The sequence below is a fragment of the Sinocyclocheilus anshuiensis genome, unplaced genomic scaffold, assembly GCF_001515605.1.
Source record: "Sinocyclocheilus anshuiensis isolate Anshui unplaced genomic scaffold, SAMN03320099.WGS_v1.1 scaffold480, whole genome shotgun sequence".
NCBI classification, from domain to species: Eukaryota; Metazoa; Chordata; class Actinopteri; order Cypriniformes; family Cyprinidae; genus Sinocyclocheilus; species Sinocyclocheilus anshuiensis.
In genome coordinates, this window is record NW_015555743.1 from 388,434 (window position 1) to 410,271 (window position 21,838).

General features: G+C 34.4%; 1 protein-coding gene across 1 annotated transcript in view; it reads right to left on the reverse strand.

Annotated features, from left to right (window-relative positions):
* The window catches only part of cdk14 (cyclin dependent kinase 14), a 122,569-nt gene that overhangs the window by 92,470 nt on the left and 8,261 nt on the right, over positions 1-21,838 (reverse strand). Inside the window, exons 3-5 of the mRNA XM_016466858.1 lie at positions 20,673-20,752; positions 16,347-16,441; positions 13,356-13,418 (exon numbers count right to left, since the gene is read on the reverse strand). Of these exons, the coding sequence (XP_016322344.1) occupies positions 13,356-13,418; positions 16,347-16,441; positions 20,673-20,752 (238 nt within the window). The remainder of the gene's footprint in view (positions 1-13,355; positions 13,419-16,346; positions 16,442-20,672; positions 20,753-21,838) is intronic.

A 21,838-nucleotide genomic window follows, 5' to 3' on the forward strand; every position in this document is an offset into this window, starting at 1 on the left:
TCTAATTCCCTGATTAAATGTAAGAATTTGACTCAAAAGATAATGCACACTTATAGAAAAATGGCTTTATAAAGGTAAAATGCCCATAAAAGGTCAAAATCTATTTAAACTTATTGGAAAATATTCATTTCTGTCACTGCTGTGAACTGACCACCACATAGAATATGAATATTAAACATTTTAGTTTAATAGCTGTCCACTGTAGTCCTTAAGATATCACAGTAACACTCAGTCAAATTATTGTTATCGATAAAATCCCAGAAAATATCGAGATACAATTTTTTGTCAATATTGCACACCCCTAGCTGCGAGTCATTCGGTGCAACTGGCAGAGCTGAATGTAAAATTTAACACCGCATACACCATCCTAACCCTCGCCAAAGAAGAGCTTAACTTTAGGTTGTTTACAAAATAAATCTGTCAGTGTTCTTTTCATTTTCTCTCTTCTTCAGCCCTTTCTTTTTCTCACGGTAGTTAGCGGAAAGCAGTGACTGAGAGATTGACAGCTAATATTAACCAATACAAAATCTGCATTAAAGTTAAGAATGTAAGGATAAAATCTGTTAATATATAATTTGTAGTTGTGATGCTCATACATTTTTGGTGAGTGCTCCTAAATTTTTGCTGGTGCTCCTAACTTTTTGAAGTTGGGAGCACCAGTGCGACCAAGTAAAAAAGTTAATTTCGAGCCCTGCGAGATGCAACTATTTGAAAATCTGGAATCTGAGGGTGCAAAAAAATCTAAATATTGAGAAAATCATCTTTAAAGTTGTCCAAATAAAGTTCTTAGCAATGCATATTACTAATCAAAAATTAAGTTTTGATATATTTACAGTAGGAAATTTACAAAATATCTTCATGGAACATGATCTTTACTTAATATCCTAATGATTTTTTGGCATAAAAGAAAAATCTATCATTTTGACCCATACAATGTATTTTTGGCTATTGCTACAAATATACCCCAGCGACTTAAGAAGGTTTTGTGCTCCAGGGTCACAAATATGAGAGAGAGAGAGACCTAGAGTAATCCTCAGGACTGAGACAAAGAGGGAGATGAAGAGAGATAAGAGGACAAAAGCAGGGTCAGCTGAACGCCGAGGGCCGAATCTGCAGATGAAAGAAGATCAATATACGTCTGGATTATGGACAGAAGTACAGAGACCAGCACAGAGCTGAAGAAACAGCAGCGCCTGCAGAAACACAGACACACTTTCCTGGACCTTCAGGGTTTAGTCTTCAGTTCTGCTGCGTCTGAGGATTAAGATGTTTGTGGACAAGAATCCTAATAAAACCCAGACACTTGAGATGCTTGAAGCTCATGCCTTCACTACAGCCTTGAAATAAAGATCTAGACTCAAGGCCGGATGTGATTTCATTGGAAAGCGTAGATGCTGTGATGAGAATTAATACTACAAACCGTCCGAGGATCCAGCATTATAACAGACAGTTCATTCTGGGAAAACATTAATGACTATATCGCTGTGAGAACGAGCATAATTTATCATGTGTACAGCCATATCTCCATATCTGACTAATGATCCGTCTTAAGACTTCATCAATAATTCCACATATGATATTATATTAACATATGAGCTCATATTGGTGTTTGATTATGAGCCTCAGCTGTCTCATGCATCATTAGTGCTAGTTACTTTACTAAGTGACCAGACGCACTGTTTTCACCTGCTGGATGATAAAACAGGTGAAAAAGAAATATGACAATAATAATAATAATAATAATAATAATAATAATAAATTATCAAAAAAAAAATCCTGCAATAAAAATATTATTGTACAGTAAAATAAATGATTTGTTATTATTATTATTATTATTGTAATAAAAACATATTTTTATTTTATTAAATAATACAAATTAAACAAATTAATATAATGAAATTATTATTGTACAATAAAATAAAATGTAAAAAATGTAACAAATACTGCTGCTGCTAACATATTTTTATTACATTATAAAAATAAACAAATTACTATAATGAAAATATTTTTATGTCAAACAAAAAAACAATAATAGTAATAATAATAATGTAACTAATTACTATAACAAAATACTATTGTAAAAAGGTAAATATTTGTATTTTTATTATTATTGTTGTTGTTGCTGTTGTTGTTAAAATGTTTTAATTTTATTAAATTATAAAAATGTAAAAAATAACTATCATAAAAATACTATTCTGTGTATAAAAAGGTATTTAATAATAATAATATAAATAACAATAATAATATAAATTATTATTATTATTTTACAGAACAATAGCAAAATGACAATATTCATGGAAGTCTTAATTTCTTCTTTGTTTTCAAACATCAAACATTTCAAACATTTCAAACAGCACGCTTTCTCCCTCATTAAACTGCTAGACTTAAATACAAACCGTCTGTCTGATATGGAACAAAAGACCAAATTAATCATTTCTGCTGACTGGGTGACCTGTATTCGATACTTATTTTGCAATAACGGCTGATTATCTGTCACTTTATAGGCCTACCGTGGATCACATCCAGCATCAAAGAGGAATTGAGTGTTTGATTTCACAGTTTGTGCTGGATGAAGCAGGCTGGCTGCTAAATGAGCCGAGAGTCTCTCACATCTGCTGGAGAATCAGAGCGACTTCTGGTTTAGAGGAGCGCAGGGATTGAGAGCGCTGTGGTTTTTAATGTGCCGTATCAATGGGCCATCAGCTCCACACCTGCTCTCCTGACATACAGCAGTCTCACGAGTCTCACGAGTCCAGCTCTTTACTTCCAAGGGAAGATCTCACAGCGATGGGATACGAAGCAAAAGGGCCAGTGATTCTCATCAGTTCAAATCTGCATCAAAAGCCCTGCTCACTCCACACCTACATCTCTGCGATTACAGCAAGACTTTCACCTGCTTTATACTGTAAAACTGCAGTCAGTCAAATACAAGATCCCTCATAATGCATTCAGGTCTGGAAGAGATACAAACATTTCTAAAATATGTATAATTTTTAGTAAGGGAACGAAACTTTGCAAATGCTTTAAGACCCTCAAAATACGATACACCTAATGAATCTTACAACGACAGACCGAATGATAAATAGAACGAACGTTAGAACAATAGACAAAACAAACATTAGAATGATAGACAGAATGAATGTTAAAAAAAATAGACAGAACGAATGATAGAATTATGCAATGATCAAACATCACAACAATAGACTGACCAATAGACAGAACAAGTAGGACGAATAAATGTTAGAACGATAGACCGAACAATAGACAGAATGAACATTAGAACGATATACAGAACAAAAGTTAGAATTATAGACAAAACAAACGATAGACCATATGAATGCTGGAACGATAGAATAAATGATAAACAGAATTAACGTTCGAACAATAGACAGAACGAACGCTCAAATGATATAACAATTGACAGAACAAACGTTAGAACAACAGAATGAACGATAGACAGAATGAATGTTAGAACGATAAACCAAACGAACGTTTGAGCAATAGACTAAATGAATGTTAGAGCAATGGACCAAAGAAATGTTAGAACGACAGACCGAACAACAGACAGAAAGAACGTTAGAGCGATAAACAGAACAAACGTTAAAGCAATAGGACAAATAAACTTTAGGTTGGCTTGAGAAAGCCTAGCCTGAAAGTTTAAAGCAGTTGTAAAAGCATGAAGTTTGAAAATTTAGATAGATTAGATAGATGTTGATAACATGTTTCTAGCATGATTAGCATGTTTTTAGCATGATTAGCCTGCTACTAGCATATTGATGGCATGATTAGCAAGTTACTAGCATTCCGCTAGCATGTTTCTAGCATGTTGTTAACAAGATTAGCAAGTGATTAGCATGTTGCTAGCATGACTAGCAAGTGACTAGCATGCTGTTATCATGATTAGCCAGTTACTAGCATGTTGCTAGCATGATTAGCAATGTAACTAACACGTTGTTAGCATTTTTTAGCATGATTAGCATGCTACTACCATGTTGCTAGCATGATTAACAAGTGACTAGCATGTCACTAGCATTATTAGCAAGTTACTAGCATGTCGATAGCATGTTTCTAGCATGATTTGCATGTTACTAGCACGTTGATAGCATGATTGGCATGCTACTAGAATGTTGTTAACATGATTAGCAAGTTACTAGCATGTCGCTAACATGTTTCTAGCATGATTAGCATGCTACTATCATGTTGCTAGTATGATAGTATGAACTAGCGAGATGACAAAAAAGCGGCCGTTTGTTTGCATGTTTTGTTGTTTTCTTAAAGATTTAAAACCAAAGGGTTTTACCAGTTTTACAATAATAAGTGCTACATTGATCAATTAGTTTGTGTCAGGATTGATAATTAGTCACACAGAAATAAAGTGGCATTTACCGTTATTTCACAAAAGAAAGACACACATAGCCTATTATTCAGTCGCGTCTGTTTCTGTTTATTTGTAGTCACAGACAGTTTAGGTCTACATCACATTTAGAATGAATGATCATTTCTTATTATTTACCATCAAAAATAGGACCATGAGTAGCTTTAGCACTCTCTCCAGTACTAATTCATTGTTATATTTAGTCAGAAAACAGAGGGAGCTCCCGAACAAAAACTACGTTAATGATTTATGATATACGCGGAGCTAAATATGAACATCAGGTATAAAGAGAGGACACTTATTAACAGATAAAATATGTAAATAAATAAATACATCACTTGTCTGATTTTTTCAGGCGGTCGTATTTACTATGTTTACCATGGTAATGCGTGCATAGGCTTTTGCATCGCATATTACTGCTTTGTTGATCATAATCTACATCGGATCTCAAACAGAAGTTATTTCAAACACTCGCTGCAGTCTGAAAGTGAGTTTTGAGCTAAAATTATGTTACAAGTCTTTAATGTTTATGTTAGCTGGTAACCATGGTACCATGACAGGGTCGTCCGAGATGATATTTTACAGCGAATCGCTCAGGACCTTCAGGTATCAGGTGAGATGTAGCACGAATAGGTAATTATTGTTAGCTATAGCTATTCCTAGCTATATTATAATTCACACACGGGGTGACCAGACGTCCCGGTTTCCTGGTGCTGAAAGATCCTGTATGTGTAGCAAACACTTACGTCTCGTATCAATATTATGCAGTTATGAGAGAGAGAGAGAGAGAGTGTTTTATTTAAATGTAGCTACTACATAACGGCTATACGATACACTGCCCTTTTCTCAACTCAATTCAATACGTCATTACATCAGGGAACTTCACGCAATTGCTTCAGAATTCGGCAGGTCTTAAAATCGTGTCGTATATCACTGCGTCCGTACCATTTTCAGATACTCACTTGTATCGTGTGCGTGGACATATGATCTTCCGACTGTTTACGCCCGGCTTTAGGGATGCATCAATCTGATACTCAGTATCGGTATCCGCTCCGATACTGACATTTTTGGATCGGTCTCGTCTGACAGATACCCGATCCAAATCCGATATTGTGTGTATACTTTTCTGTGTTATTGTTAAGGTCCTTGCACACTGAGTCCGAAATTTTCGTATGCATTTTTTCCGTTTTTCGCATTCGTCATCCTTTCCTATCAAAATGTTTGCTACAGATGTGAAAACGCAAAAAATCGAACCTGGTCCGATTTCTTTATGATGGACGAAAGTTTCGGAGGCAGTGTGTAAACATGTTTGACACAACGTGAGATGGTCGTATTTATTTTTTAACGTGCGAAAATTTTGGATGAGAATTTCGGACGGTGTGCAAAGACCTTTAAGGCCCACAAAAGGCACAAAATCATTATAAAGCACCATAACGTTTTCACGCACTATATTTCAAGTGTTCTGAAGCCGTTCCATAGTTTAATTTGAGGTACACATTAATATTTAAGTCAAGTTCACAAAAATCTTCTCTCCACTGCGGCTGTCTGTCATCCTCCATTCAGCATTCAAACTGCGTGTCGCATTCGGTTACAACAGTCTCCGAGAGCTCAAAGTAACTTAAGTTTAAAACTGTTAAAAGAAAAGGCTCAATAAACTATCGCACAGATATAATATACTATGCATCAATATCTCTTCTCTTTGTGCTTTTAACTCTTCTATGCGGAGTGCTGTGACTCCGTGCTGCTTCAAGCGCATCATTCAAGTGCTTTGTGCCGCTCTGTATTACAGCCTTTCGTGCAATGAAAGATTATTATAGCGTTTCTTGTTCTGTCCTATGATAGGACAGAACAAGAAAGGCTATCAATAATCCAATGTATAGCACAGCAATGGAGACAGCAACATATAGATCGGACTCCTATATCACATGTTGCTGCCTTTATTACTGTGCTATTCATTTAAAAGAAATGCCTTTTAATTTTATAGTATATATTTATATATAAATATATTTACTTCTTTTCATTAATGTATTTTACAACAATACAAAGAGCAATGTGTAACATTTTACCAGATTTAGCCCTACACTTATTCGCTTTTATTTGTTTGTCATGGTGCCTACTGTGAGGAGCGAGGAAAGCGGAGATGAGGGAGAATTCCAATAGAACAGTCTTTAATAATCCAAACATAGGGCAGACAGGAACACACGTAGCACATCACAATATTCAAGACCCAACAAGGAAACATGGGGCAGACTACACTATAAATACTAAACTTAACGAGGGATAATTAACGAACACAGGTGTATCAAATGAAGCAATAGACAAGGGAGAAAACTAGGTCATGGAGCACATGGGGAGAAAAGCACACACACAGACAGGTCCATATCCCTGACATATCGCCCCCTTCCGGAAGGCGCGTCCTCGTGCTGCAAGAACAACAAAGGGAGGGTCGGGTGGGAACTTAGGAGGAGGCTCAGGTGGAGGACGGACACCCAGGAGGAGACCGGACAACAGAGTCCAGGGTGAAGATGACAGAGGGAGGAGCCAGAGAGGAGACAGGAGGAGCCAGGGCGGACCAGATGGAGGGAGGAGACAGGAGGGACTTGGAACTGGCGGAGCCAGGCGGGACCCAAGCCACAGGGCGGAGCAGATGGCTCAGGCGACCGAGGCGGAGGCGGGGATTCGGAAGGCCGCAGTGGAGCCGGAGCGACAGAGGACCGAGGAGGAGCCAAAGGGAAGGAGGAGCCTGACAGAGCCAGAGGGACGGAGGGAAGAGGCGCAGCCGGAGGAGTGGAGTCCCGAGGTGATGGATGGTTGACGACTGAGCAAGGCAGAGCTGGAGGGACGAGGGAGACCGGCGTAGCCAGTGGACTGTCGGGCCACGGCAGAGAGGGGGGAGCTAGGAGCCATGGTGGAGCCACTGGGTCGATGGGCCGAGGCAGAGTCTGGGACGCTGGAGGCGGAGGCAAGGGATTCTCCAGCCATGCCGACGATGGAGCCTGGCAGACCCAAGGTGCTTGCACCGAACAGATGGTGGGCTGAGGGTGAGCAAAGGGGCTGCCAGACAACAGCGGGGGAGGAGGCAGGAGCGGGAGGGTGGGTATTTGTAAGCCTCCGAGCTCTCTGGGCTGGTGTGCACTGCCCACACACACCAAATCGCGACTCACAGCACCAGGAGCGCGTCGGACAGGGGAACGACAGGTTTGGACGTGGAAACAGGAGCCCTCTCTGGGCTGGAAGGGGAAACAGGAACAGAAGTAATAGAGGGCCGATGAAGGAGAGAGGAGAATGGGCATGTCAGCATACACATCTGCCTCCCAGTCTATTAGGACCCCTTCGAAGTCCAGCAGTCCCAGATACACAATCAGCTCACCCTCAGCCATGGTGCAGTGGGCGGAGCTCGTCTCCGCGATCTCAATGTCCATGGCTCTTTCCCTCGTGGCAGGCATTGTAGCCGGCTCTCACACCTGGTCTGACATCATTTGCAGCATTGCCTCCACGGCGATCCTCAGCTCTGTCGCTCCATGCGGCGATGGCTCGTCGGTCGCGGTGGGCTTGGGCTCTACATCATCGGTGGGCTCGGGCTTTGGCTCCGCACAGCGCGGAGATGGTGGGCTGGGCTCTGGGTCTGGCTGTGCTCTGGATCTGGATCTGGATCCTCGAACGCCGTTAAAACGGCGAGCTGACTGAACTCAACCGCATACTCCAAGAGGGGAAGGTCCTTTCGGGCTAGGGAGGTGAACATTGAGGCGAGGGGATCCATGGGGAAAACAGAAAACACTGAACAAAACGCGGAAAACAAACGGAAGGGTAAACGCAAATAAAGTTTTTGTAGGTTGAGTCTTCTGTTCCGATGCCTACTGTGAGAAGCGAGGAACGAGGAGACGAGGGAGAATTCCAATAGAACAGTCTTTAATAATCCAAACATAGGGCAGACAGGAACACTGGTAGCACATCACAACGTTCAAGACCCGACAAGGAAACATGGGGCAGACTACACTATAAATACTAAACTTAACGAGGGATAATTAACGAACACAGGTGAATCAAATGAAGCAATAGACAAGGGAGAAAACTAGGTCACGGAGCACATGGGGAGAAAAGCACACACACAGACAGGTCCATATCCCTGACATTGTTCCCCACTAAATAATGTTATTTCTCTAAATGTTTAGATTTTATAAAATTATTATGCACTCATGATTTTTCTAGAATAACTTTTGCTGCTGAATTATCCACTAAATCTAATTTATAATAGTATTTTTTATCATAGATTATGATTATGTATTTTTCCATTTGTTATTTTTCATTAAAATGAAGTAGTCTGTATTTAGTAGATTGTGTCTAACACACAAAAGAGTGACGATCAGGTCAACCCACAGAAGTATAGAAATTCTACACTGATTGAAAAAAACTGCGCTGGCATCGGATCGGAATCGGTATCGGCCGATACTCAGAATTTTCTGGATTGGATCGGATCGGTTCTGAAAAAAATGGTATCGTTGCATCCCTAGTATCAATTAGTTAATTTAACATTCTCATTAAAGCAGCCTAACGCGTCAATCGAATCACCGGCACACACTCAGCATAACGAGGCCTGTGAAGATCTCGTGTTATTTCTGGAGCGAGAGCAGCATATGCGCAGAAGGTCTGGTTTGGACGGCGGCCCAGAATGGGGTCCTGTCTCTCTGCTGCTTGACCAGTAATTACATTAGCCGCTAGCACCCTGAGCGCTGCCTTTCACATGCTAATCCCATCCAACCTGCAGCCCAGAGTCTAATGGCTTTTATTAGCGCTGATCTGAGCGAATGAATCAGCTCCAGCTAATGGGCGGAATTAAAACGCCAGCCCTTGTGTGGCGTATTTGATCGTGACTTAGCGTCCATTTTGGCTCTGATGAGTTGATGCTTGAGGAGGCGGCGAGTCTGTCGTTATAAGACGAGCACTCCAGAAATTATTAAGACACTAAGAACAAGCTCTTGTGTTAAAAACAGACTGATGAAGTACAACGCAAGTGAACAGAAGATGCATTATTAAGACGCATTAAACACCACTCAACTCATAATTTACTTATTCAATATATTAAAGATGCTCATGCTGCCACTACACTGCAAAAGTCATATTTGCATTCATATTTTTGTCTAGTATTTGAGGTCAAAATAATAATAAAAATCCTCAAAACAAAATGAATTCACTTGTGAAGTAACACTGCATTAGATACTAAGACTTGTTTTCATAGACTGTCTTTTTAATTTGTGTATTTTGTCTTACTGCGAGCTAAAAATACATGATCTGCCAGTGCAGCAAGACAAAAGTACACATATATTCAAGATACACAGTATCAAAACAAGTGCCAATATCTCACGCAGTGTTGCTTCTCAAGTAAATTGTTTCAAGGATTTTAAGATAATTTTGATTAGATTAGATTTAACTTCAGTAATTTTGCAGAGTACAAGTACAGAACCAAAAAAAAGCAGTCTGCATTTAGCAGAAATGTAAATATAAAATATAAAACAAAAAGCAATATAGAATAAATATTATGTGCATATAGTAATAATTATGCATTTACAATGTATACAAAATACATACAGTATTACAAATTATTATATATTATTCTAACAATATTATATATACATATTTTGTATGTATTTATCCATTTAAAATTTTTTTTACATTTTCTCTTAATAAATATATATATATATATATATATATATATAACCATAATAGAACCATATATGACCCTGGACTACAAAACCAGTCATAAGGGTCAATTTTTTGAAAATTATATTTATATTATGTATATATATATATATATTTATACACACATTTTTAAGATATTTTCTTTATTATATTTATATTTTATTATACTTATATTTCTTTAATTTTATTTATTATATAAAATATATAATAAAATATGCTTTTATAAGCACAAGATTTTGAGGTAGACAAAAAAAAGTTCAAAAAAATATATTTATGAATTTAAGTCATGTTCTGTCATGTAGATTCATCTACATGACAGTTCCAGTTATGGGTTCCTTGTTTTATGTTTATTGCACATCAATAGTTTAACCATTTCAGTCCAATCTCAATCAACACAGATACTATTCAGAGAACTATTCACCAAAAGAAACACAAGTATCGGTATGATCTAATCTAAACCAAGTTATCCAAGTAAAGATTGGCTCATGTGTGCCTGGTCTACATGCATGAGAAATAAGACATTATAATGGCCACAAAACAATTCTCTGCAGCTCACTGTCCTTATAAACCTGAATCTACAGGGGAATCCTGGTCAGAAATGTTCTTTAAAGGTTGTGAAAGCCATGTAAAGTGCAGCCTGTCCTGATTTTCTCCATACTGTGGCATTGTGAGATGATCTGTGGGAAACAGATCCCACCGTACGTCTGGCTTGTCATTTATCAGGATTTCTCCATTGGATTGAATCTCAATGAGGGAGCAAATGGGATAAATATTTTATTTATGTAAATCCACAGTGATGAATTACATAAGCGACTTCTGCTCGCTGGCCTCATTCACTCCATCACGCCAGGAATTACCAACTCACTGCTCTTTCACTGCTACTTTCTACCAAGACATTGACTTTATACTTGATTTCAAGAAGCATTTTAACCAGATAAAAACTGTGTTGTCCATTTATGTCAAATATAGCAAGTAAAAACACAACTAGTTTTCATCTGTCATTTTTCCAAATAGTTTACTAACAGTTTTTGTCATGAAAACAACCAAATCGAGTGGTATTGGCAAGGGGATGTTGTTTCTTATTGAGAATTATTCTTATTTGCACAAACAGTAGATCAAGATGCTTGCAACAATAAGGTCATGGTTCGATTCATAGGAAATGCATGAACTGACTTCCAAATTTCACTTTGGATGCAAGCATTTGCAAAATATAAAGCGTTTTATTTCAGGTAGTTGCCAATGCAGCATTTCTAATAAAAGCTAAATTACTAATATTTAATAAAAAAAAAAAAGATTAAAAAATATATATATTATATTTATTATTTTATTTAATTATTACATTCTTTGTTTAATAATACATTGTTTTATTTAATTTATTTTTAATTAAATCAAACAATTAAATTAATTATTAAATAACAATCGTTTTTAAATTTGTATAATTTATTTTTTATTTTATTACAATTATTATTACATTATTTATTAATAATAATAAAGCAAAACAATAAGTTGTTTTTGTAAATTTTATATATAAATTTGTTGTTAAAATAACACTGTTCTGAACCACCAGCATTGGCAACAGAATTGCCAAAATTACAAAATTATTATGACAAAGTACAATGTCACACAATTGTCAGTTATAACACTTATCAGAGGAACAAATGACTATAAATGACATTTCCTTAAAATAAGTTGCACTGGGTCAAAATTGCATTGTTGGGAGAGGAAAAAAACAGATTTTCATCAGCATATAAGTCATGTTTTACTATTAAATTCAGAAATAATGTAAAATACCAATAAATAAAACATTATAAACACTATAACGATGTAATTTAGCTCCCTAAAATCACAACAAATTCCAAATCTGTTGCTTTGAACATGTTTTGCATGCTTGATGTTAACTGCATTATAAAAGACGCTTTCGAATATGTGTCACAGCACGTTTCAGAAGATAAAAAACACAATTATACTCTGGAAAATCTGGTACTGTATTATAAAGTGCCTCTGCAGAAACCTCAGCTGTAATCATACGTCTGTTCTTCTGCTCATTTCTTCCTTCAGATCTCAAGAAAACCCACTTACTGCGAGTGTGTGGTCTCACTGCTCAATTAAACACGGACACGGACAGAGAGTTTCATTACAGACAGACACAGACGCTCAGGAATCACTGACTCGAGAGCCTCACTTCTGACAGACAAAGAGACGCAGACGGGTCTGAACTCACACGACTCCGGCTCTACTTCTGACCGCACAACGCTTCAGACGGGAATCAGAAAGAGAAGAAATACATGCTAAAAACTTCTGTGAAATCTTCATGCCAGAATCTGAACCATAAACTACACGTGGAACAACTGTCTCACAAGTCCGATCCACACTGTAGCGTATTCTGGACAAGAAATGGACACTAAAAAGAGCTGATGAAGCCAACAATGACATTTAGAGGAGAGTAAATCTGAAAAATCAAAAATGCTGAGGAAAAATAAAATAAACTTAAAATATGCAATATGAAAATCACAAATCCAGCAAGTAGTTCTTACATTTTGCCAGGTTGTGTACTAGGTCTAAAATAAATAAAATAAAATAGAATAGAATAAAAAATGTAAATAAAATAAATTAAAATGAAATGAAATAGAATAGAATAAAATATAATAAAATATACTAAAATGATATAAAATAAAATAGAATAGAATAAAAATAAATAAATAAAATTAAATAAAATAGAAAATAATAAAATAGGATAGAATAGAATCAAATAGAATAGAATAGAATAAAATTTAATGACATTAAATAGAATAGAATAAAATAAAATTTAATAAAATAGAATAGAAAAAATTAAAATGAAATAGAATAAAATAGAATAGAAATAGAATAAAATAGACTAAAATTATATCAAATTAAATAAAATAGAATAGAATAAAAATAAATAAATAAAATTAAATAAAATAGAAAAGAATCAAATAAAATGACATGAAATAGAATAAAATAGAATAGAATAGAATAAAATAAAAATGATATTATACTGAATCTAAAATAAAATTAAATAATATATATTTTCCAGCCTATTCACATATATTTCAGAGCATGTTTCATTGATATTATCACAAATATAAAAACCTGTTGCATAAAGCTTGCCAATCAGATTGAAGCTTGCTGTTTTGTGCTCAATATGCATCAGACGCTTCAAGAAGAGTTTTTGGATTCTCTGGTGAAGCATGCATGAGCAGAGCCGTTTCACCATGAAATCCCTCACAAGAGCAGTTCAAACAGATAGCGGTGTCTCACTCACCCTGACGTTGTCTGGATGGAGGCCGCCGGGATGTTTGTCCATGTACTGACACAGATCTGTGTGCTGGACCGAGCGAGAGAGACAGAGAGAGAGAGAGAGAGAGAGAGGAAAGAGGGACGTGAGACACTGACTCTGAACAGAACACAGAGTATCCTAACAAGCAGAAAAACACACTGCACATAAAGAATGGCTCAAATACAACATTATTAATTAGATATAAATTACATATTGGTCACTCAGAGTCAAATCAAGCGAATTTCAGAAACTTCTCGGCTAACATTTTTGATTTTGTAAAATATATAGTGATAAAACCCAAAATATGAAATGTCACAGACATATTTACTAAGTAATCCACTATTTTGTAGGGGAGGGTCAAGATTCAGAGCCAAATTACAGGGGAATAAAATGACTTAAGAAAGATGGTAGCATCATTATTTTATTTTTACACAGAAATTGGTAGCTCTATTAGTAAAATCTGTTGACTTTAGCAATCCTTGCAATGGTGATGATTTAAAAAATAAAGTTTTTAAGTTTTACTTATTTTTATGATCAAATAATTTATTTAATAATAAATTGTTTTATTTTGTTTAAAATTAAATAAAACCATTTATTATTTCAAACATTTATTGTTTTTCATTATTAATTATTTCATTATTAAACATATTTAATAATAAATTGTTGTATTGCTTTCAAATTAAATAAACCAATGTATTATTTTTATTATTATTACGAATGATAATAATAATAATAATAATAATAATAAGTGTTTTAAACATATATTTAATATTTTTCATTATTTAATAAAAAACATATTGATTTCAAATTATACAGGACAACTCATTATTAAATAGTAATAAAAATAATAATAATGCTTTTAAATATATTTATTTATTTATCATTAATACATTGTTTTTATTTATTTCAATTTTTAACAAATACATTTATTACAATTTTTATTATTAATAAAAATTAATAATATAAAAGTTTTAAAATATATTATTTAATTACTAAAGTATTTCATAATAAATAATTTACTTTAATTAGAAATAAAACTATTTTAATTATTATTTTCAGTAAATGAATTACACATATATTTATCAACATTACTTTTACTTTGAGGGCCATCTTGGATGATTTTATTTCTCACTGCAGTGCATTATGGGAATTTGTACAGATACATTACCCACAATGCTCTGCTCGGTCTGTGATTCTGATGTTTGCAAACACAGCAGATAAACGCGTTTTCTTTCATGAATAATGCAGTGGTGCTCAAACACGCTTCAGCTGCGCCTGTCGATCATTATTAACACTCGCCACGCAAAATCAACTGATTTCCTCGCCACCAAACCCAGTGTTTGTTAGCGGCGCGTCTAAACACGAGTGAAATGAGTCTCAGCAGCGGCTCAGAGTAATATAAAGCTCCGGCGCGTCTCTCAGAGGACCCCAGATATCAATAGCACAGCCGCCGTCCAATCTTCACATTTTGATTTGCTCGTCACAATAAAAATAACGAAATAAATAATTCAAAATAAAACGCCATGTGCCCAAAACCAGCAAACCTCAACAAAAAATAAAATTAAATAAAGCACCGTAAAACCAGCAAACCACAGCAAAATACTAAAATAAAATAACAATTAAATTAAATGAAAGGTCCCATATTTTACACCTTTCTGGGGTTTTATTTTAGGTTTTGATGTCCTTAAGAATATACTGTATATTTGCGGTATAAGTACCAAAAACCATCTCAATATATTTTTACAGCTCCTGCTGCTCTGCTGAGAACAGGTCGATTTTGGCCTGTCTAATTAATATTCATGAGCCTCTCTTCTGATTGGCCTGTTAAAAAATGTACAACAAGCTAAAGTAAAATACAAATGCAAAAAAGTATTAAATAAAATGAATAAATATGTTTATATTAAAAATGAACCATTTTTAAAATAAAATACATGTATTTATTTTAATTTAAAATAAATATAAAAAAAGCCAGGAAATTTCAGTTTAGACAATATGGGACCTTTAAATTTAAAACATGTGCCCAAGACCCTAAAACCAGCAAATAAAAGCAAAATAAAAAAAATACAAATAAAACACCAAATGTGCCCAAGACTGTAAAATTAGCAAACCACAGCAAAATAATAAATAAAATGAATTTACATTACATAAAAAAAATGTGCCCAGGACCCTAAAATCAGCAAACAAACAAATATATATATATAAAATGAATAAATATGTTTATATTAAAAATGAACCATTTTTAAAATAAAATACATGTATTTATTTTAATTTAAAATAAATATAATATAATATAATATAATATAATATAATATAATATAATATAATATAATATAATATAATATAATATAATATAATATAATATAATATAATATAATATAATATAATATAATATAATATAATATAATATAATATAATATAATATAATATAATATAATATAATATAATATAATATAATAATGTGCCCAAGATAAAATAAAATAAAATGTAATTAAATATTGGACAGTATAAATCACTGTTCACTTGCATTACTATTATTATATTGTTAGGGTTATTATTATATTTATAATTATAATAAATAAATAAATGATAGATAATAAAAAAATAAACAAACAATTCTAAATAATAATAAATAAGAACCTAAAAGTAAAATATGTGTATTTGTGCTTGACAGAAGAAAGCCATTAGGAAAATCAGGCAGGGCCAGAACGGCATGAGGCTGAGTAAACGATGACAGAAGTCGTATTGTTGTCTGAATGATCCTGTGCTTTAACTGGCAGCTCTGTCACCTGCGGAGCTCTGTGTGGAGAATGAGCGGTTCGAGAAGCAGGACTGAAGCTTCAAAGCATGAGGAAAACCTCAGGCTGGAGGAATGCTGAGTAAAGCTCATGTAAAAGCATCTCAAACACAACAGGAGTGGAGTTACAGAAAATAACAGGGATTAAACACTATTTCTAAAGGAGACGTTGTGATACTCACCACATACTCGAAGACCAGCGTCAGGGTTTCCTTGGTGTGAATGATGTCGTGGAGCAGCACGATGTTGGCGTGTTTCAGGCCTTTCAGCAGAGATGCTGCACACAAACACAAACTCTTCATTAACACACCAATGACTCGTATTAAGAACTGGAGTTTTAACATTTTAACATCTGAAACAGCAGAGATGTTCATTTATCTGTCAGACAGCTGTTCCTGGATTCAATATATAAAAAGCTAGAAGTTTTGCTGATAAGAGGCTTTTCACGCCTAGATGTACCCTGTATCTAGATGTACCGCCAAAATAACTAATATGTATATATATATATATATAATGAACTTGCACCCAATCTTGACCAGAACTATTGTTTTTATTAGGCTTTTATTATTACTTTATTTTTATTTATTTATTTTTTATTATTATTATTATTATTTTATTGTTACAATTCTTATTATAATAAATACATTTTAAAAAATGTATTAAAAAAATTTACTACAACAAAAATTTTATAAACTTAAAGTAAAATAAAATGCAGTAAAGTATTAAATAAAATATTTTAATTAAACAATAAACATTAAAATAAAATGACAATAAACTAAAATAAAATGCAATAAAGTATTAAATATTTTTTTATTTAATAAATACTTTAGAAAAATAACAAAATAAATGTGCCCAAGATAATAAAATTACATACAATTAAATAAAATTAAATTAAAATAAAATACTGGATAGTATAAATCACTGTGCATTTGCACTATATGGAAAACAGAATCCTACACATTCTTCATTAAGCTTGGACATTCTACTTTTATGTTTCAGATGAAAGCAAGATATAATATTTTGTATTATCCAAAGTGCTTCATAATAATTTAAAATCATTTAAAATCAATTTTCCACACAGAAAAAGGGAAACAGAAACTGTGGCTGTGAAGCACCTTGAAGTCTCATAACACAAAATGTGTGAAGTGTCAAGCTTCAAATAAAAGAGCAATAAATAAAAGAACAAATAGCTTTTAAGGCTTTGAATCTTCAAAGGGTTATAAAAAATAAAAAGGAAATGAAAAGTAAACATGCTGCTGAGGACAGAATGACTATTACTCCACATATTAGAGAATGTAATATATAATATATAATATAACGGAGAAAGCATCGCCGCAGGGACAGGAAGCGGCTCTCTGAGCTTCCTGTCTATTATTCCAGCTAACGAGTTACACACGAACACTGCAATTAAAGATAATCATCAGCAGCAAAGCCTTCGTTTACATTGATGTTTTATGAGTGTGTTTGCCATATTTCTCAGATCAGACGTGTTTTTCTTCACATTACAAAACTGCAGAACACAGAAATCTCATCTCAATCAAGAAGAAAGCACTCAGAACATTTTAATTTACTACAAAGACGGAGCGAAACACTTCAAGTGTGTTTCACAATGAACAGCGAACAGATTTGCATCTGTGGAAAATGCGACTCATTTTTCAAGGGCAAAAGGAAAGCTCACATATCGAGCAAAACAAGGGCGAGTCAATCCTGCTGTCATATACATCATATATGAAAATACTGTATAAATAATAAACTACATTTAATAAAATCACTTTACACTATATTTTACATGAGGACGACTTGTGTCATTTGTTTTATAATTGTGATTTGTCTCTTAGATTTCATGGAGAATTTTTTTCTGATATAGCTCCCCAGCTGTAATCTGTGAATATGTCCTAATGAAAAAGGAAGAAAATTTGAACTATTGTTTATATGCTTTTTTATTTTATTTTTCTTTTGTGTTTTATTTTGTTTTTTACGATGTGGTTATTTGTTTATTTTATTTATTTTTCTTCTCTTAAACACTGTTCTACAGTTTAAGATTGCTCTTATATTTTGTGTATCTGGATTTACTTGTTAATAATTCTTCTTTAATAATAATAAATTAAATTAATAATAAAAAATAAATAAATAAAAAAAACCTATGCAAGTATCAGTATCATGGATTTGATCAGCTGTCAATCCCTCACTGACCAAAAATTAAAAAGTAATAATAATTGTATTTTTAGAATTATTATTATAATTATAAACAATAATAAAAAATAACATCATAAATAATAATAATAAATAAGAAAATGCAAGTGAAATAAAAAGTAAATATTCAAAAATGTACAATAAACTGAAATAAAATAAAATGCAATAAAGTATTAAGTAAAATAATTTTTATATTTTGATTTATTAATAATTTATTTGTTAATTAATTTTTTGAGTAATTCTTATTTATTTAATTATATTATGAAATAAAATTATTAAAACAAGAAAATGGAATAAAATAAAATAATAATGACATTTATTTGTTAATTTTTATGTATGAATTAAAATACAACAATACAATCAAATAAAATAAAATAACAAAGTGCTTAAAATAAAATAAATAAAATAGTTGACAGTATAAATCACTGTACACTTGCAGCATTTGAAAAACCGAAGCTTGGATATTCTCATTTTATGTTTCAGAAAAAAGCAAGATAGAAAGACAAACAGAGACAGAACTACATGATGACATAATAATAATAATAATAATAATAATAATAATAATAATAATAATAACCAACATCTGTGAGTATCATTAATAGATTTGATCAAAAGACACAAATCACATAAAATGATTAAAAATAAAGATATGAAAAACATAAAAAATGAACTTCATGCTGACTGTCAATCCCTCACTGAGCAATGACTAACTTCAGCTCTTTTCTCATTTTCTTGTCTAGCTCAGAAACTTATTTTATTTCTTTAGACCGATTATTCACACAGAGCAGATTTATGAAGTCTGCTGTACACTTTTCTAGAAACACTGCCTGTAAGTTGAACACGATCAGGTTGATTTTGAGCGGCGCTTTTTTGTTTAATAAGAGCAGGATGTTGCTCACGATCTGTTCTCACACTGAAAATCATTCTCCACAAGAAACGCATGCAATGTTGCCTTCGATTTAGTCAAAATCAGGCCTTAAAATCCTGCCTGTGCAGTAAGCTCACTAAGTGTGTGAACAGAGCGATTCCTCGTTTCTCTCTCATTCTGCTCAAGTTCTGCCGGCCTCAACATCTCCAGTAATTGCTGAATTAGCTCAATGTTCAAAGCGTTTTTCTGATCCGCGCAGCCCCGGATGATTGGCCCGGATCACGCAGATCAAAAACACAGCGCAATTAAAATGCAGAGAGATTCTCACACGCTTCACTCAGAACAGAGAGAGAGAAAAACGCCTTTCAGGTGCCAGACTTTAACTTCAGTTTCTCTTTGTTATATGAAGGCCACATAAAACACACATATTAACACTAGCAAGCAGGGCTGGGCGATTTTTCAGATTTTATCGATTAATTCAAACACTGTAAAAAATGACCGTTAATTTAACGGTAAAAGACTGTAAAAATGCTACAGTAAAAACCTGTTAAATTGTTAACGGTAAATTACCCTACTACAAAACCGTATTGGACATTACATGTCATTTTACGGTAGTATACCGTTTTTGGAAGTGAAAAAGAACGTATAATTTACAGATTTTTTTTACAGTGAATTTAATGTTTTGCCACGATTACATTTTTTTTTAGAAATCGAAGAATCACGATTTTGAATAGAAATATTACCAAATGTAAGAATTAGACACTTTGGCAATATGCCAGTGATAACAGTAAAGAGAAAAGAACGATCCAACCGCAGGATTGTAAGTAGAATATATCGCTAGACGCCATTTACACAGAATGCGCTTTTGTATTAATAAAGATGTGACGCAGGCAGTGGAATAGGAAAAACATGAAAGAAGATGGGAATGAACTTCTTTTAACTCATGCATGAGACGCTGCAAGAGACGCGAGCGTAACATTCAAGCCCGTCCATGTTTATATAGAAAAAACAGTGGAAAAGCAGCGCAATTGAATAAAAACCTGTAACTACTACTGTATGTCTGATATTTCATGTTTGCATCATGGTGACCGGCTGAAAGCTGCTGTTCATTGTTTTTACAGAACATTTATAGTTAATAATAGTCTACTGGTGTTATACCTTCAGTCAGTTCGAATTTAAATGCATCTTTTTCTGCAAAGATATTTAACAAGTGATTTGTTTAACATTTACATAATGTTGACAACTTCATGTGTGGTACACTTGAAATATAATTTTCTTTAACTCGATGGTTAATAAAGAAAAAGTAACTTGAATCATGTTGTAAATACATTTTCAAGTTGACTAGTTAAAAATCGAGAATCGGTCAAACGCTCTGAAAAAAAATCGAGATTTTTATTTTTTGCCATATCGCCCAGCCCTACTGGCAAGTGATGGAGAGATCGCTCACCTTCTCTAATCGCTGTGAATGGCGTTCCCTCTTCCTCCTGCAGACGAATCACTTTCAATGCAACCAGCTTCCCATTTACCCTACAAACACACAACATCAACAGGTTTGATATTCATCTGTATTACAGGACAGATCCATAAAAATAGAGTGCACTGTATAAACGTTCCTGTAAATCAAACTCTGAGATCACGGGTAATAAAAATGTACAATACAAAAATAAAAATGTATACTTTGAAATCCAATGCAAGCCGCTTTAACACAAACAAACAAATAAATAAATCAATAATATTGCTGCGTGAAACCGTATATTCAGTGATCCAAAATATACATAATATTATTTATATATTTAATTGTAATATATATTATATTATAATAATATACTGTTTTACACTGAATTATTTTTTTTATTTATTTACGTGTATTCAAACAATTTTATACATTTTTTAATAGATTTGTTGTCACGCCCCTGGACTCATTCTGTGTGTTTTTCCCTCTCCACGTGCTCCATGACCCAGTTTTCCTATGTTAATTGTTTCATTTGTTCCAGGTGTGTGTTGTCAATTACCCCATGTATTTAAGGTCCTGTCTGTGCTTTCTGAGTTTGTCCGGTATTGAATGTTCATCTTTCCCCGCTTTTTGTGTGTGTTCCTAGTTCCGTTGGATGTTTATTAAAGTCTGTTTTTGTGAAGTCTACTCCACGTCTCCTCGCTCCTCACAGTAGCGGCTCGTGACAGAATACCAGACCAAAACAGTAACCTCCGTGCCTTCCCTCCGTTTTTGTTTTTCACGTTTTACTCAGTGTTTTGTTTCCGTTGTGTCCATGGATCTCCTCCTTCACCCTGAATACCCCCCCTGCTGCTGGAGCAGGGGGAAAAATCGCTCGAGGGCCACACCAGACTATTCCTGGTCCTCGCCAACCTCTCCAGCTACCTGGACGACGAGCCGTTGCCGCATGGAGCGACAGAGCAACGGATCGCCGCGGAGCCGGAGCTACAAGGGACATCAGTCAAGGTGCGAGAGCCGGCAACAGAGCCCGCCACGAGGGAGACCCACTCCCCGAGTCTAGCCCAGAGAGGGCTCCAGTCACTGAGTTAACCCAGAGAGGGCTCCAGTCCCCGAGTTTAGCCCAGAGAGGGCTCCAGTCCCCAAGTTTAGCCCAGAGAGGG